Source organism: Calonectris borealis, chromosome 4, assembly GCF_964195595.1.
Source record: "Calonectris borealis chromosome 4, bCalBor7.hap1.2, whole genome shotgun sequence".
Lineage (NCBI taxonomy): Eukaryota > Metazoa > Chordata > Aves > Procellariiformes > Procellariidae > Calonectris > Calonectris borealis.
This window is the reverse complement of record NC_134315.1, coordinates 30,050,415-30,068,154: the sequence shown is the minus strand read 5'-3', so window position 1 is coordinate 30,068,154 and position 17,740 is coordinate 30,050,415. Positions and strand designations below refer to the sequence as shown.

The 17,740-nt window shown below is 40.1% G+C and overlaps 1 protein-coding gene across 2 annotated transcripts in view; it reads right to left on the bottom strand.

Moving 5' to 3' along the window:
• SLAIN2 (SLAIN motif family member 2) overlaps positions 1–17,358 on the bottom strand; it is a 36,723-nt gene extending 19,365 nt beyond the window's left edge. The window contains exons 1-3 of one of the 2 annotated variants that reach the window (XM_075149026.1): positions 16,896–17,358; positions 7,082–7,230; positions 809–973 (exon numbers count right to left, since the gene is read on the bottom strand). In XM_075149026.1, the coding sequence (XP_075005127.1) occupies positions 809–973; positions 7,082–7,230; positions 16,896–17,254 (673 nt within the window). In that variant the 5' untranslated portion in view covers positions 17,255–17,358. The remainder of the gene's footprint in view (positions 1–808; positions 974–7,081; positions 7,231–16,895) is intronic. The other variant, XM_075149027.1, reaches the window with a different exon arrangement.
• Between the last annotated feature and the right edge of the window lie 382 nt (positions 17,359–17,740).

Here is a 17,740-nt window from a genome sequence, read left to right as displayed (position 1 = left end):
TGCAGGCAGATACAGCATTCTAGCACACAATGCAGAGCAGAGCTACATAGATTAAACCAAAACCTGGGTAACGGGTCTGGTGAATATACTGCAGTGCAGGCTTCTCTTTACAAGTCCACAGCGAACTACAGATAGTTAGATTGTCAATGCAATGTTTTTTCATCTGCAAGCTAACTTGAATTAAAGTATATGTAATAAGCCAACATTCTGACTTCAGAGTAATGTTCCAGGCATCAATTTTTCTGATGCAAAGAAAGTGTCTATGGTGCAGAATAAAGGCAGAAAACATTGCCAGAAGTGATGACTGCAAAGCCTCAAGGAATGCCTTTAATTAAAATACAAGCTTCTTCCTTAGATTATATTGTTCACATCTCAGAGTGAGATACCAAATGTTTCAGTTAATAAGTAATAGGGTAGTTGCAAAGACTTTACAACTACCAACACCTAACCTTTAAACATCTACTATGCAACTTACACGCCAGTCAATTACAGTGCCAATTCTAGAAGCCGCTTAGGTTTGCTGGGACTCCACAGGACTAACCCTACGTGTTTTGGTCTAACTGCTAATATGCATCAGTGATCTTCGGGACACAGACATCCAGAGAACACATTTTAAATGTATCCTCTGCCAAAAGCCTTTACTAAAAAGCTTAAATACTGCATGATGCAAACATCCTACAAAAGACTGACAGGTTTTTGGTGTCTGTCTTTCTCTGGTTCAATGCAAATGTAATCTATCTGAGCACATTTTTGAAAGGAAGAGGAGGAAGGGGAAAGAGGAAGACCAGACACTCACAAACACACTTACCTGAGGTACCAGGAGGTATGAGCTGTTTCACTAAAGCAGATTTCACTGGTGTTGAGGAGGGAGAGTTGAACCCACTGCTGTAGGGGCTACTAGTATTTGGACTATAGGAGCTTGTGTAACTGACCGCACTGAAAGGGCTGCTGTACAAACTCTGTCTCTTGAGAGCTGTATGAAAGAGGAGGGAAGTGATAACTTATATTGAAGGAACCAGTGAAAAACGAATACAATACTATATGATATCTTCTGTGTGATTTAGTTACTATACAATTCAAGTAGAACATTTCAGTCACCAGAAAGTTTTTCAACTGATTTCTTCATCTCCTAGATACAACCATACTGTGGAAGGAGTGGGAGAAGAGGGCAAGACAAGATAGCAACAAATATTTTCCTTGTAAAAATCAGATCCAAGACTACTACAGCTGATGTCTTCAAGATGTTCAATGTAGGCGTTGGGAAGGAGGAGAGAAGCAACCCAAAAGACAGTAGTAGCTAAGCTACAGTAACATACATCCTACGCACAATTACATACAAACCAGAGCACACCATGAAGTCTAGTTCTCCAAAATTCACAGACCTGTCTAGATCACACAATATTTCAACAGTAACCCCCAGACCAGCACCACAGAACTAAGCAATATCACCTACAAAATTCCCCAAAGCATATGCTAAAATGAAAAACCATTAAGCATGGCAAATGCTTCTGTTTATATTTCTAGGTACCATGAACTTACTGGGCACATGATACTGCAATTCCCCTAGTTGCCAGGTGTATGATTTGTATAGTTACTTAAATGACTATTTTGTTCAGAAATTTACATTTTATTTTAATATAATAGAAAATGGAACTTCAATGGGGGGAGTGTGAACCAAAGGAAATTTGGTCACTTCTGGTAAAATCAGTTCCTTCACTGCTGAAAGTATTTTATGCCAAACAGAATTGTATTTTAAAAAAGAACAAATTAAATTGCAAAACATTAAACTGAAAGCTAGAGATCCAAACTTATGATATGTAAATCTAGATTAGATTAAGTTGCAGCTCACCTAGCTGCTAGAAACTAAACTCTCTTCAAGGCATGACACTATTGAAACTATGCATATATATTATAAACTGACAAGAATAGGCTTGGCAAATGTATGGCAATACACTCAAGCGGTTCTTAAAAAAAAAGGTGAAATTAAGCTATTCAAAGAATATTGTGTGACATTTCTGTTACTGAAAAAGGACGTCAATTAGTGCAGTAATAATTAGGCTACTGATGGTAGTGAACAAAAAAAAAGAAAGGAATTTAACTCTATTCTACTGTGCCAGACAACTTGGCATTAATTTGTTTATTAAAAATCCTTTTACTCAGTGTAAGATTTTTTTTTTGACATTACAAGAAGCCAAGAGACTACAGTTGCATGAAATGCTGCTTTCTGCAGCAAAGCCTGCTTCAGCTTCTCCTCCCACCCCACTTTGCTCTTGGTCACTACCTCCTCAGTTGTTCAGTACAAGCAATGGTGGGGCTGCACTATTATCCAGCCTACTGAAGTGGATTTAGGTTAAAGACATGTAGGGTATTTTAACTGATCGCATCAGTGAATTAGTTTTCAGTAGTGCCCAAATGGGCATCGAACCAAATGGATGGCAGAAGGCAGTACAGAGGTAGAAGCAGCAGAAATTAAAGTTTACTTTGCAGCAGATTCCTTAAATTGCACCTCACGTAAAGATCCTCTCTAGTGTCTAAACCAGTTAACATTAGTAGTGTTTTAGAGTGAAAAGACAGTTATAGATAAAGGATGGAAATTTTATATTCCAGTGTTCTGGTTTCAGCTGCAATAGAGTAATTTTCTTCCTAGTAGCTGGTATAGCGCTGTGTTTTGGATTTACTATGAGAATAATGTTGATAACACACTGATGTTTTAGTTGTTGCTAAGTAGTGCTTACATAGTCAAGGACTTTTCAGCTTCCCGTGCTCTGCCAGGTGCACAAGAAGCTGGGAGGGGGCACAGCCAGGACAGCTGACCCCAACTGACCAAAGGGATATTCCATACCATATGGCGTCATGCTCAGTATATAAAGCTGGGGGGAAAAGAAGGAAGGGGGCGGGACATTCAGAGTGATAGCGTTTGTCTTCCCAATTCACCATTACGCATGATGGAGCCCTGCTTTCCCGGAGATGGCTGAACACCTGCCTGCCAAGGGGAAGTAGTGAATGAATTCCTTGTTTTGCTTTGCTTGTGTGCGTGGCTTTTGCTTTCCCTATCAAACTGTCTTTATCTCAACCCGCGAGTTTTTCTCACTTTTACCCTTCCGATTCTCTCCCCCATCCCATTGAGGGGGGAGTGAGCGAGCGGTTGTGTGGTGCTTAGTTGCTGGCTGGGGTTAAACCACATCATCCAGTTTTTACTGCAAGTCTTAAATGATATGCACTAATTTCAGCAATTAGTGAATTCAGTGAATTCTAGCAAGTATTCTTGAGGTACCTCCAGTTTATTTTGAGAGTGTCAGAAAGGAAATCTCCATTTTACTACAAAGCCCAGTTAACAAAACCATTAATTACAAGCCGTATGTATTCTGGTTGACTCTGATGAGACAACTCCTTTGATAGCAAATTCTTCCGGCATTCACATAGGAACCCCAAAGCATCTATTCCAATCGAATCTTTGTTCTCGTGCCAAAAAAATTTACTTTTCATCTCCTGACGAAAATGACACTAAAAAAACCCCTTAAAATGTAAGTCTGCACGACAGTTCTTTATTTCGTACTTATTACACAGACAAGTATTTTAAAATATTAACCACAAATTAGAACACAATTATACTACCGTATAACCTGCAAAACATGCTCTTTGTGCATATCCATAATGATACAAAATATTTGATCACATACAGTTTTTTTGATGAAAGAAAGCATACTTTTGTTACATATGATGAAACTTCATATGATACAGCAGTTTTCAGCCTAGCTAATGTGAACTTCTACTTTCCCCAGGAATGTATTTTTCCCCAGAAAAAAAAACTGGATTCAAACCATTTTTCTGGCCCAGAATCCCTAAAGTTTTTCCAAAGAGGATTTCTGTAACTTCGGAAGACATTACTATTTTTACAACAACTCGAGATATAGTCTTTATAAGGAGTGTCAGACAACAGTAGTAAAACAGACAACTCATTTTAACATTAAAATGAAGCTATATTAGATGAAACATTAGGTTACAAAAGATTACACATTAGCTTTCAAAACACCAGAGGGGAGGGTTAATGATCAACATTTTTATTTTAATGTAAATTTTCTTTTATAACATTCAGAAACAGTATGCAGCATCTAATTTATTTTAGTCAACATTTGGTTAAATTGGTCTTGAATCTCTTTTGCTCTAGAAAATAGGAATAGAAAAATCTGAATAGAGAAAACTCATACAGTTGATCTTCTGAACCACCTAAGCATGAATCAGGTGCAATTTTCCCAAATGCTAGAGACCTGATACTTATTTTTGTTACTATTAAGTGACAAATTTATTCTAGCAGTCCCCATAGTAATTCAAAACAATCATTAACAAAGTCTGTCACTGAGATCAAAGTTAACTAAATAACGGTTGCTTCTGAACAAGCTCAGTGCTTAACTGAAAAATCAAACTCACTCAGCATGGAAAATACGACAGTTTTTACACATACAGCCACACAGTTCTCCTACCAGCTATACTGATCATGTGTTTGATTTCAAATATTTAAATACAAATGCCGCCTCAGTAAAAACTGTAATATGACCAAAGTTACTCTTCTCTAATTCTGTGCAACTATGTCTTGAGAAAGCATCTCTCCCAGAAATTCTTCCGCCTAGTAATTTGTCTGTTCCTGCAGTTGCTTTCTTGATGTGCTCTACCCCTATATGATTTTAGGCCACCATGTGGTGGAAGCCATGGTTTCCTGCCAACATGGAATGTACTCTTGCACTTTGCACTAGGGACTTGAGGCATGGCTAAGAGAGGTCTCTGCACCAGAATATACCTAAGGGTCCCTCTAGTCTAAACATGCTTCCAACACTGAGCAGGACTCGCTCTGCAATTGTAAACCTGAACTAACTAGCAACAAGGCAGTGTGCATCCTGTGTTCTCAGTAACTGCCCACAATAGCACGCAGCTGAAAGCCGCTCTTCCCTCCTTTATTATCACACAATGGAAAAGATTACTTTATAAGAAGGAAGAGGAAAATGTGGAATACAAGAGTGCATTTGAGACTGAGAAACAGCAAAAAGAGATTAGATTAGAAAGACATAACAGGAACTGACAGAGAAAATAGTCAAGGCAAAAGAAACATCAACAAGGATTCAGGAGAGAAAGTAACAGCAGTATGAAAAGCCTTATCCACAGAGACTGGAACTGAAATTGATAAACTGAACCAGTAACTAGTAATAGCTTAAGTGATGGGTCCGTGAGGTACAAGTACTATGTAAAATACAAGTCACAAGATATTCCAGAAGTTGTGGGGTAGGAAACACACACAAGGCAGTGGAGCTTCCTGCTACCCTGTATCTCTAAGTAGGCTGGTTGCTCTAAAGGACAATTTTCTTTTTTGTTACAAATTCATTCTTCCATGCAATCTGCTCCAACCAGCAGTATTAGTGCCCATCTCTTCTACTGCTAATATTTTCCCCTATTAGCACTATAGATGAATTGCGGTATTCTTGCAAGTATCACTGCCAGAGGCAGATTCTCAGGTCTATGGAAAAAAAAGAAGTAAAGTTGTCTAGACACATCATTTGAATGATCAAACTTTCAAGGTTGTCCATTTCATAGGGAAGCTTCCTGCCACTCTGCTTCAACTATGGCTGAATTTTTAAAGATTACCATAAAGGGTAACAGAATTTGTGGTACTTCTACTCAGTTCTGAAAAGAAGTTAAACCATGAACAGAATTGTTCATGCTTAACCTAACTGCTATCCAGTCCTAAATACTCAGTAGTATTCAAATTCCCAAACTTGTATCATCGTTCATAAATCCCTGCGATCTGGGTACTTTTCATTGTTTAGAATTTCAGTCTTTGCCTGTAGCAAGCTATATATCATGTTAACTGTTCAGGAAAATCGTTAATAGTCATTCATCAAGGCATCATACACAAAGCACAAGCAACAGGGAAAGACCAAAAGTGACTCATACTGAAGGCACTTTCACCATTATGCCCACTATTTTTATAAGAATAAGAAATGTGATCTACCAGCAATGTTTTCAAATTTTATTAAGAATGATTTTAGTACAAACCAGAATAAAGACTGAATTGCTCCAGAAAAGAATCCAAGGAGGGAAAAAACGTTACAGTCAAATGAACTCAGCACAAAATTTATGTATAACCATGTAAAGGAGCTGGTAGTTGGGAACTCTCCTGGAACTGTGTGTTCACATATTCTTAGCTCAAGTCCAGCCATTCTGCTAATTCCTGAAGATAACAGTTAAAAAAAAAGCTAGATCACACATAGCGCAAAAAAGATGGAAATACTGGGAGGTAATAGATATTAATAGCAAGAAAGTATGTCTCAGCATAACTTTTTTTTTTAATAAAAATATGCTCTAACAAAGAAATTAAAATAAAGCAAGAAACCAGATGGACAGAGAATTCTTATCAGACCTTCAGTGTTTTGCTGCTGGTTTGACATCAAAAAGGCTGGGAATAAAAGGGTGGATAACGTAGGCTTTTATCCTCACAGGGCCAAATGCTCAGTCGTTCTCCAGTTTTGAATACAACCAACTAATTTGTATGAAGAAAGAATCATGAACTTTAGATTTTTTAATCTGACTGTGACAAGATCTTAAGTTACCGGGAATGGGAGGAAAAGAAGCCAATATTACCTCCCCAAAGTATTCAAGAACTTCAGCCTCCATTTCCTTAGATGAAATAAAATAGCTCATCTAGCAGAAAACTAAGTTCGGTGTTAGATGCTTGTCAGTATGTTAACAATTATGACAGTTTAATAGAGGCTTCTATTTTAAAATTAAGATGAGAAAACCTCCAAGTTAGGGAGATTGTTTCCTCCTGAAAACTTCTGACCAAATTGTAACTATGCAGGTAGTATAAAACTCTGAAATCATGACTCATGGTCTAATGCTTCCTTTCATTTTATTCATACAGTCCAGAAAACGAGTAGAATGAATTACTGTTTGCAAACCATAATGAAAACGTTATCGACAGAAGTAACTGCTGGATCTCACCCTCTTCTCTCACAGCTATCTATCAGCTAATTCTGACTCTGTTTCAGAATAAACACGTACAACCCAGTGGTGTTAGCATGCAGGAACTCACCCGACATTGTCTGTTCCAGCCTGTGGATCAGCGACTTTTTAGCACATTCAATGTCAGGACTTGGGTAATCCAACACCTGCCTGCACCAAACTAATGGACTGACACATTTTTGCACTGGACTCTGTTTCTTCTTTGGGGATGTATACAACCTGAAAAGGAGAGGGGGAAAAAAAAAAAAATCTATGAAGACAGACAAAATGAGCATAAGATCAGGCATGTAACAAAATACCACATACTATGCTCTTCATGTTTTTATACTGTCTCTACAGTATATAATCCCAAAACATAAATAAAGCACAAGTTTTACCTTTACATTAACTATTTTGGATACAGTATAATACTGGTAACATATGGCTACCCAAGGACTTCCGGCAAGAAGTGATGCCTATATTGCTACACTGGGATATACTGACTGATATGCCAGGAAAAAAAAAAGGTCTTCACTTTTCAGACACATTAGGTACATGGACAATTTCACTATGTCACATAAATGTACAAATCAGGATTAATCTTTTCAGATTTAAGTAATATTCACCTGAAAGAAGGAAATAAAGCACTATGCAATATGCAACTGTTGTTTTCCTAAACACAAAGATGTAGCAAGTGATAAGCCATCTTAATAGCCAAGGAACAGTGCTGAAGTTCTATCTACTTTAGCACATCTGCTATTCCAGTAGCCTTGAACAATAAACATTTTACTTTTACTTATAATTTGTATCACAGCACCTGATCCTTTAGTTTTCCTTTGAACACACAATAAAGGGATTATCTGTCCCAAGGGGTATACAGTCAAGCATTAAAAACAAGGAACAAGAGATAATGCACATAGAGTAGAGAGAAACAATGAGATCATATTGTTCTGCAGGACATGCTGAGGCCTTTGCCCGCCAGGACCTCCATTCATTTATTTTAACATCAGCATTCCATGACTGAAGAAAGAAGTATTCCAGTTTAAAGGCTCTAGAAATTTAGCTGAAAATTTCTCCTCCCTCAACAAACAGATTAAAGGAAAAGTCATAGCCAATCACACACTCAAAATACGGATATTTAAGCCTTATCTTTGGACTAGAACCAAACTTGGAACTGTGCTTCAGCAAAAGACAACAGTGAACTGCAAGATCTACAGCTCTAACTAGAGCTTACACATTTGCAGAAACAGTTAAACGAGTGTTTCTTCTAGGAGTAATGACAGACTTCATACTCCAAGTCAATATGGTTGCACGCTACACACTGCTACACACTTAGGAACAGTTGACAGCCTAATCAGCCATGCTTCCACACAAAACACACAGCAAAAATCTTGTTTCCTTTATGCCAATGACATCAGCAACACAGAAGTTATTTCCCACAGCTCTATTACGAGATTATCTGATCCTTCCTCTGTAATTCTAGAACTTGAACTCAGTTTGTTTTATAAACAGCTTTAAAAGATTTTTTTTTTAATTACTACCCTTAAAGTCACTTCTTACAAAAGCTTCCCAAGAAGCACACTTATAAAACTACCACGAATATCTCGCCCAAACCACTGATCACTTTGTTTAGAGCATGCTCTGAAACACTCTTCCCTCAAACAGGGAAATTAGAAAGCTGTGTTTGCAAATGCGGGAGAGAGGATTTTTATTAGCTGCTTGCGCTCTGGCCAGTATCATGCTGGTCATTAAAACTGATTTTGTAGAAATCCTTACAACCCTTACAAGTACTCTGCCCACAAGAAAAGCTAAAAGCCCATCACATATTTATAGCCCTGAAGATCCTTGGAAAGCACAAGAATCACTCAATTTTTACAGTTCTATGTAAACAATTACACAAATTGTTGTACTTTCTGCAATTATTTGCATATAGTTAAAAGTAATGTTTAACATTTACTAGCTCTCTAACACTTTGAATTTACTGTCGTTTTAGCATTTATTTGCCTGTACTCTCTTCTGTCCTAAGGTATGTTTACACAATACAAAGAAGTGTCAAAGGCAACAAAGCCAACTTTTGTGCTGTACAGGCTAGACTCACCCCTAGCTCTCTGGATAGCTGACGTGCCTTGCTGTGTTTGAGAAGTTCCATGCACATTTAAAGTGTCTACAGTAATACCCAGTATAACAGGCAAGAAATTAAAGTGCATGTCCTCCTTTGAAAGACACACAAAAGGGCTATCCTCAACAAACCTCTAAGACTACTCTAATCAAAATGGCACCTGGTATTTTAAGCTCCAACACATTCTTATCTGCAATTTCCAATTGTTGCATTTGTTTCACAAGTAGTTCATTTACCGAAGCAATCCAGGCTAACACAGCTCCCACTTTTCCACCTCCCTTTCTAACCAAACATATATTGCAGATTCTCCCACCTCTTTCCAGTCAACTGTTTTTCCTTTAACAGCCTTTGTTTCACACCTTACATTTCAAGAAAAGACAGAACTTTAGAATATATGGATTTCATGCAACTCCGCTACCTCATGACAAACACATGTGCATTGATGCAGTAACACAATGGCTCTTTCAAGACACTTTCTTGCACATCATGCAGTTACAAAGTCTCATTATTATAAAGCAGTGATCTTAATTTCCCATCTGACAAAGCACAGCCAATCTCAAGTTTCGAAACTGACTTAATCCTACTTGCTTTGCCTAATTTGGATTAAAAAAAAAATAAGACCAAGGGCAAGGCTAAGAATAAGAGTGATGCTTCTACTACTTCTTCCTCTCTTCCCAACAGCAGGAAAGGAAAAAGAACAGAAAGGAGGCTACGAAGCATGTACAGATAACTTCATACAGCTAAGTGATCTTCTTTGTCAAACTACTGTTTGATCCAAAAGATATAGGTCCTCCTTAGCTGAAGAGCTTTCCAGAAGAGATTCATTCCCTGTTAATGCATTCTATAGCAATGCAACAGCACTGATTGGCAGTACAGCAACTTCAAGATTGAAGATTACCAGTATGACTTTGTACATCTTTAAACACTACTAAATCATTTTCTCTAAACAGGAAGTTGAAAATGATTGAGGAAGCACAGCTTACAGTTACCACTCGTACTATAAATGTTAACACACCAGAAGGCTACACTCCAATTTCTCCACACAAGAGTAAAAACTCTACAATTCAGTGACACAAGGTCAAGTAAAAGAAAACAGTATATTAAAAAGAAGCCCAGGAGCTTCAATCTATTTTGAAACAGCATTAAGAAGCCCAGACACTATGGTTCTGTTGCACACAGTAACATTCCCTTCCTTCAGCTGTCACTAGTCAGCTATGCCACAGCAGCGCCAATCTGAGGTTTAAAGCAGCCAGGGCTCTACTGATTAGTTCCAGGAAGACGCAGCACAGAAAGGGCACAGCTTTTGCAGAAAGACTATTATATGAGCTCGTAGTGACAGTAATGTCAGTCTAATGGGGCAAGCTGTAGCATGTTGCACCGGGACACAGCTGAGTTGGAAAAGGCTTTGAAGAAAGAGGCCACGACATTGAGGTAGGAATGAAATATCTGCATAGGGATTACCTCACCTGAGGGATACATCCCAGTGCATTAAAATACAAGAGGCTAGTTGCCACAGGCATGAAACCAGAAGCCAAGGTTCTAATCAGGAAGAAAGGAAGAGTCTTTTTGTGTCAAAATTCATCTGCTCAGCACAAGAGTGAGCGAAAAACATGCAGATGAATATGAAGTCACAGATCTGAATTAGAAAGAAGATGGTAAGTGGAAGGAACTGGAGTTAGAGCTCGTTTATTTTAGCTACCTTAACTTTAAGTGAAAACTGGCAGGTATAATAGAGGCAATGAAACAAAAGAGCAGACAAAACATGTTGCAGGCAAAAGCAGGATCAAGAAAGCAACCTGAATAGAAGACGTGAAGAAATAATAGAAATCTAAGGACAGATCAGTAAGAAATTCCCCTAAAATACAGGAGGAAAATTCCACAACAAAAAGCTACTAAAAATAAATAAATTGGAAGACAATAAATACTGGACAGTCTTGGAAACAGACAATTTAGAACACAACAGTGTCCATCTAAACTCTTTTAGATCAATCTAAAACTTTCAGAAGATCCTATCTGGAGCAATTTGAGTAAGTTAAAATTTAAGATGGATTTTGAATAAACAGCTATAGGTAAAGACCTGAAGAGAATCTCTGGTTGTAAAGAAAAAAAAATATGCAAAAACTAAGTGACATCCCTGCACATACCTGGCACACAGATTTCCTCTTCCCCCATCCCTGCAAAGTTCCTATCCTGCAGTTGTAACTGACTGAGACACATTGCTCAGCCTGTAATTACTAATTTGTTGGTGTACTTAACTGAATGCTTCTACTTCTGAGATGCGTGAGTTACAGCAAAACTCCAGGTCTCTCAAAATAAGGAGATGAATACTACAAAAATGCTTTGACAATCTCATTAAACCTTCATATCAAAGCAGCACATCTCAAATACATGATGCGATTTTCAAGTAGAAACGGGAGGAATCAGAGCGATTGCAAAGTGCAACTGGGAACACAACTACCTTCCTGACACCAACAATTATAGTTAGCTGTGCTCTGGCTAGTTGCTGGAAATTATAGCCATTATTCATTTCCTCAACTCAAAAGAACATGTTGCTGTCTGAAAGGGATGCTGTAGAACGGGAAAAGGGGCCTTCAAAAGCTTGGAAGGCTCCTGTAACACCATCACATAGCTTTCCCAGAACTGTCACACAAACTCTGTACAACTGTCTGCTGTTTGAGAAGCTTTTCAGAAGGAATTTGTTAGAGCATATATGCCCTGTTGTGGTATTGTTGATACTTACATGGAATAGAGAAAAGTTGAGAAGTTCTGTGTCCTATTAAATGTGTTCCAAAATATAAGCTTAATTACTAGGCTTGAGAGCTCTACCAACACCTACAAAAAGTAGAAATGTGAATCATGCCTAAACAAGACGTGATTATGAGGTAAATTTCAGGATTACCATTAAGACAATAAAGGAAATTTGTATCGAAGCTTTCATCATATCAAAATATCAAACATGTTTAAAAGCCATAAATCTCTCACAAGAAGTTAGAAATGGAAAAAAGTTCTTCCTAGAGTTCTCAAACATCCATTTCACAAGAAGCATAGATATCTCAAAGACATTAGTCAAATGGAATATTATTTGATGTTACACCAGTTGTTTCATTTGACAAACTGGTAGCTTCTCTAATCCTTAGTTCCCTCACATACTTCTTTTCAAATTATCTTCCTAGTTTGAGAAGCCATTATCTGAATTTAGTTTAAAAAAAGCTTTAAATCAGATTGACATTTAATCTGCCACAAAATGAAAAGCATCAATTTCCCTTTTACTTAGGTCGCAGGGCAGGAATTGATCAGAACCTGTCCAGTTTCCAAGAGGCCTAAACCATATTAACACAATGCCATTTTAGCAGCTGCAATGTAATTTCAGCAATGGGAGTTCATTCAGGTGCAGCTCTACCCTAAAACATTCATCCTACACTTTACTAGCTTACTATGGCAAACTTTAGGGTTCCAAAACATAAAGTCAGTGCTCAAAGGACATTAAGCAATAAGACAATAATTACAGATGACAATCATGTTTTCATCCTTTGCATCTCAAAACAGCCACTTAGTGAACTAACTGGAACGGATGACTAGAACGGAAACACAGACTATTAAAAATAGGTGCCAATTTAATAGAAATAGCTGCTGAATGAGAATGTGTATAATAGTAAAAGTACTCGATTTCCATTTTAACTAAACAGGATATCATACCAATATGAGGTCTTCAAAAACACTAAAAATATTACTTTGAACTATTAATATTAATATAAACAACCCACCAGTAATTTCACTTTAAACACACAGTAACTACCTTTTGTTTGTAAATGAAGTCAGTTAGCTGTTAGCTATTTCAGCCCTACCAAGGAGACTTTAGATTGCAGTGACATGAAAACATTGATAAGCACTAGGCTAGCTTTTACAGCGTTATCATTTAAAGAGGACGCAACTGAAGTTTGCTGAGCAATTATATGTACAAAACCGATATACAGCAAGCTCTATACTCTTTTATGCACATATTGCATATAAATTTTGAAGAAAAAGCACTGTCTATTTTCCTCACATTTAAAAGAAAGCTCCTCAGAAAGTTTAGGTAAGTGACTGTGTAGCAAGTTAACGCAAAGAAAGTTACAGTGGATTCACAGCACATTAACTAATCTACATAATTGCCCACGTGTGCACACTTATCCTGCAATAAACTTGGGACAGCTCACTTTTAAAAAGCAGCATACCAAGCCACCTTGTGTACTGTTCCCAAGTTGTCTCGAATGTGCTACACATCCACACCCAACCTTACCCAGCAAGTCAGGCAAGAAGCTGTATACCTCATCCTGCCTCTCTGAAGATTTCTCCACTCTGGTCTCCCTTCCCGCCCTTTTGTCTTTTTAATTAATTAAAAAAGACCTGTTCAGATTGAAATTTGAAAAAATATAGATTTGATTTAATCTGGTTCAAGAACAGCTAAACAGGAACACCTATAGAATAGATTACCAAAGTCACTGGTAACTTCTTGAAGAATTAATTAGCAGGCCTAAAGCAAAGTCTCCACGGGACTAGGTACAGCTCAGTACTGTGTGCATGTGCCTATGTCCCTATTTGCAACCTTCAGTATCCTATTAGTAAGAAAGTTTCAGCATATTAAACAGGATTCAGAAGCACATGGCCAACTCAATCTAAATTCACCGAAATATTTTTAGTAATTTACCATATGATTTGAAGATTGTCTCATGTGCTAAACTGTTTAAAACCTAAAACATATCTGGATTTAACTAACCACAGCAAAGAAAAGCAAACAAGCAAAAATATAAACAGTCCCAAAGTTCACTAATACTGTAATGCTGTTTTAATAGCTAATGCTGCTACTAAAGCAGCAGTATCAAAGTTCTTTTCACTTCTTAGTAATTCAAGCTAGTTTTACCTTCTCCTTTCATTTTTCGTTTTACACTTCTGTCCTGTGTAGACTTATCTAAAAGCATTTGAAGAATTAAAACCTAAAAATGAGCTGATCAACTCCAAAATGTAGATTTAAAAAAATCCCATATCACATTCCAGTATCAATTTCAGTCACAGTACCAACTGTTCCATCCTAGATTCACAGCCAAACTTCACAGGCACTAATCTCATGTGAGCATTAAATGTAAAACAATTAAATTTTAGCAGTGAAGAAAATTATTTCTTCTGCCATTACAAGGCTACAGACAATTTCATAATGGGATATGTGAATACATGGATTGAAAAAATGCCTGTATTACACAAAGCAGAGAGAAGAACAGAGGGAACCTGCACCCTTCATCATCTATTATGTCCCACAGCAAGGTCCTTCTAAAATCACAAGTAAAGACAAATCTAAGCTTCTCTATGTAGACAAGCAAAATAGGCAAGATGAATCATTTTTTAATGCACAAATTGTGATTTAAATTTAGTTTGTTTCCACATAAGGTCTCCTCAGCTGGTAAGTGGTCTTTGATTTCTACAGTGGTATAATCCCACAGTTTAAACAGGATTTTAGGTTAAGCAGTAGTGATCCAAATCCATTTGAACCTGGAAGAGTTCACATGAGGTTTAAATTTCAAGTACATTCACCCTTTCAGTTGATTCAATTACTTTTTGAGTGACCTTGCATAATCAAAGCCTTAAGAGTGGGATCTTTATGAAACTGTTTAAGAGAAATCCACTTATTCACATCATCCCTCCTATTTTCACAGGCTTGTTTATTTTTGGTTGCTCCACTAGCCCTCTGAAAATTTCCAGCTTTGTTTAGCGCAATAACCTCCATTCATCAAATGCACAAATACAAAGTCATCCTACCTTCATAAGAAAAAAAAATGGGTTTAGAGTATTTAGTGCCTCAACAGTTGAATTAAATGGTGTTCAGATATTCCAGGAGTGTTTTTTCCATTTTTTTAGAGCAATTTGGGGAAAAAAAAAAACCCATCAATGTAGCCAAACCACATTTATCATTAAACGCATATTAAACTATAGCATGAAAAGAGAATTTTTTTAATTACATAGCCATATTTCTTGATATGTACGACAATAAGTAAATTTTAACAACTGCTCTTTTCTAGGTGTATGCTTTTGTGTCTCAGTCACTGTCCCATGTCTGAGATTGAAAACTAGTACTATAGTTGCTAAAACATTAGGAATGAAGACATTAAATTTTGTTGTCTTTTGAGGACTAGAACTTGCATGAAGTGCAAACATGACTGAAGCCACCATAACAGGCAGTGTAAGTAACGTGCCAAACACCTGACACCAGCAAGAGCGGTGCTCAGGGAACTATGCTGCCTGCCCATGAGTGTCCAGAACTGCATAAACAAAAACACACAGCATTTATGCTGTCACTGTCACCACATGCTCTGTTGTGACATTAACGTTTGCTGAAGAGGTGCATTATGTTGCCCATGATTTAGGATTAATATATAAAATGATAACATCTATTGTCACTAGAATTCATGACATTCACAAATTTGGCCATCCGACTCCAAACTTAACGTGCAAATTTAGTATATTCTATTTCCCTCACGTGCTATAAACCAGCAGATTACAAGGCATAAGCTGAGAACTAAGAGTAGCTGCCTTGCACAGACTCATCATCTGGAAGATGATGCCTTGCGTTAGTTTAGTAAGCTCGTGTTGGTTGAGAATAAACTTATGCTCTCATACTTCTCCTGTGGATCAGGCTGGATGTCAGGCAAATGACTTCTCTGAGGAAGTGCACACATTGTCTCCTCCCTAAGCAACTAAAACATTGCTCATGCATGGAATCATTCCAGCATTTTTAAAGGTGTTTCTAACTCTGAAAGATATTTTTGTTTGTTTGTTTTAAGTTTGTCTGTATGTTTGCTCCAGGAAGAGACCTTTGTAGATGAACCTACAACCAGACCTGACCCAAGTCAGACTGCTTTCGTTACATTTTTTCCTCCCTGTACACGCTTCCCTTGTGTTTCTCTGTTGACACAGTGCTCCTCCCCACTATTCCTCCTGCAGCTCTAACACTGCTCCTTGACTAGTGTCATAGGAAACTTCAAAAAGACAGCTAGAGAACGGCATGATGTTAAGAGAGAGCAAGCCGCCTTGATTCTCAGTAGAAGCTCATCCAAGTGTAATAAAGACAACATGAACAGCCACCTGCAGGTGTTTCTGCTGGAGTAGCAGGGTAAGCAGTCCATTTAAAAAAAGAAGAACCACCTAAGGTAAACCATGGTCTTACATCGTTAGCAATAAACGAAAACACCTAAGCACAACACATTTTTGAGATGAAGGAGTATGTTACATTTGCTGCCTTCACAGCTGAAAGAAATCACAGCTTAAAACATGTTTGATGCACATTTGAAGAAGCACCTGTGGGCTAATTCTGCACTACCCCAGAAATTTTCCACAAGTTTCTCAATGACTCCACTTTCTGAACTTGTGAAAACACTGGCAATTGATTTTGCGGTGGAACTGAAGCCTGCTCCGGTCTCCAAGTGACCCAATGTAATACTCTCAGCGCGGCCGAACAAAAGCAGAGCTGCAGGCCTCCAGGGAGGTGCGATGTGATGTGCAGAAACCAAAACACCCTTCCCTGCAGGCTTCAGCACATCTTGGAGAGCTAATCCCTCCATCCAGCCCCAGAGGGCGAGGCTGCCTCCCTACACAAAGCCCCGAGACCACCTCCGACACCAGGCACAGGTCTGGAAAGGGCCGCTTCCTCCCGCGGACGGCGGGGAAAGGGGAGGACGGTGCCTTCCCCGCCTCCCGGCGGCGGGGGACGGCGGAGAGGGGCGCCCCCACCCCATCCCCACCCCGGCAGCCTCCTCACCAGCCGGTCTCGTCCTCCTCGCAGCCAGCCAACCGCTCCAGCTCCTCCGGCCTGAGCAGCGCCGCGTCGTCCAGGAGGCCGTTGCCCTCCTCGCCGGCCGCGGCGCCGCCGCCGGGCTCCTCGGGGGCCGGCCGCCGGGCGGCGGCCCTGGGGCTGAGGCAGCGGCCGTCAGGCGAGGAGGCGGCGGGGGGCGATGGGGAGGGCCCGCCGCCCAGGAGGCGCTTGGGGCTGGCGGGGGCGGCAGGCAGGGCGCCGTGGCGGCTGCGGAGCTGCTCGTTCTGCTTCTCCAGCTTCTTCACCAGCTCCTGCAGCTTCCGCACCTCCGCGTCCGCGTTCACGCCCGAGCCGACGTCCTCCATGGCGCCCGCCGGCAGAGGGGCGGCTGCGCGGGGAAGGGCGGCCGCGCCGCCCCGTCTACATGGCCGGGCGGCCCGCGGCGGGGGAGGGCTGTGGCGCGGCGGGGCGGGGCGGGGCGGGGCGGGCCGCGGGCGCTGCTGCGGCTGCTGCTGCCGCCGCCGCCGCCTGCTCAGCTGCGCCAGCCGCTGGTGAGGGGGGCGGAGGACGCGCTTCCGGCCACCGCCGCCATCTTGCCACCTCCCCCGGCCCGTCTCACCGCCCTGACGTCACGTGGGCAACCCGGAAGCGTCGCCGCTCGCACTCGCTTCTCCCTCTGTTGGGGTGGGGTGACGTTGCCGGGGGTGGGGCCCTTCGCGGCGGTTGGGGCGGCCGCCGGTCGCCTCTTGGCGGCCCTGCCAGGGGGCGGCCTTGTGTCACCGCCGCATGGCGCCGTGTGAGGGGCTCCTCTGGCAGCCTCGCTCCTGGGAGAACAGCCTGGCCTGGCCTGG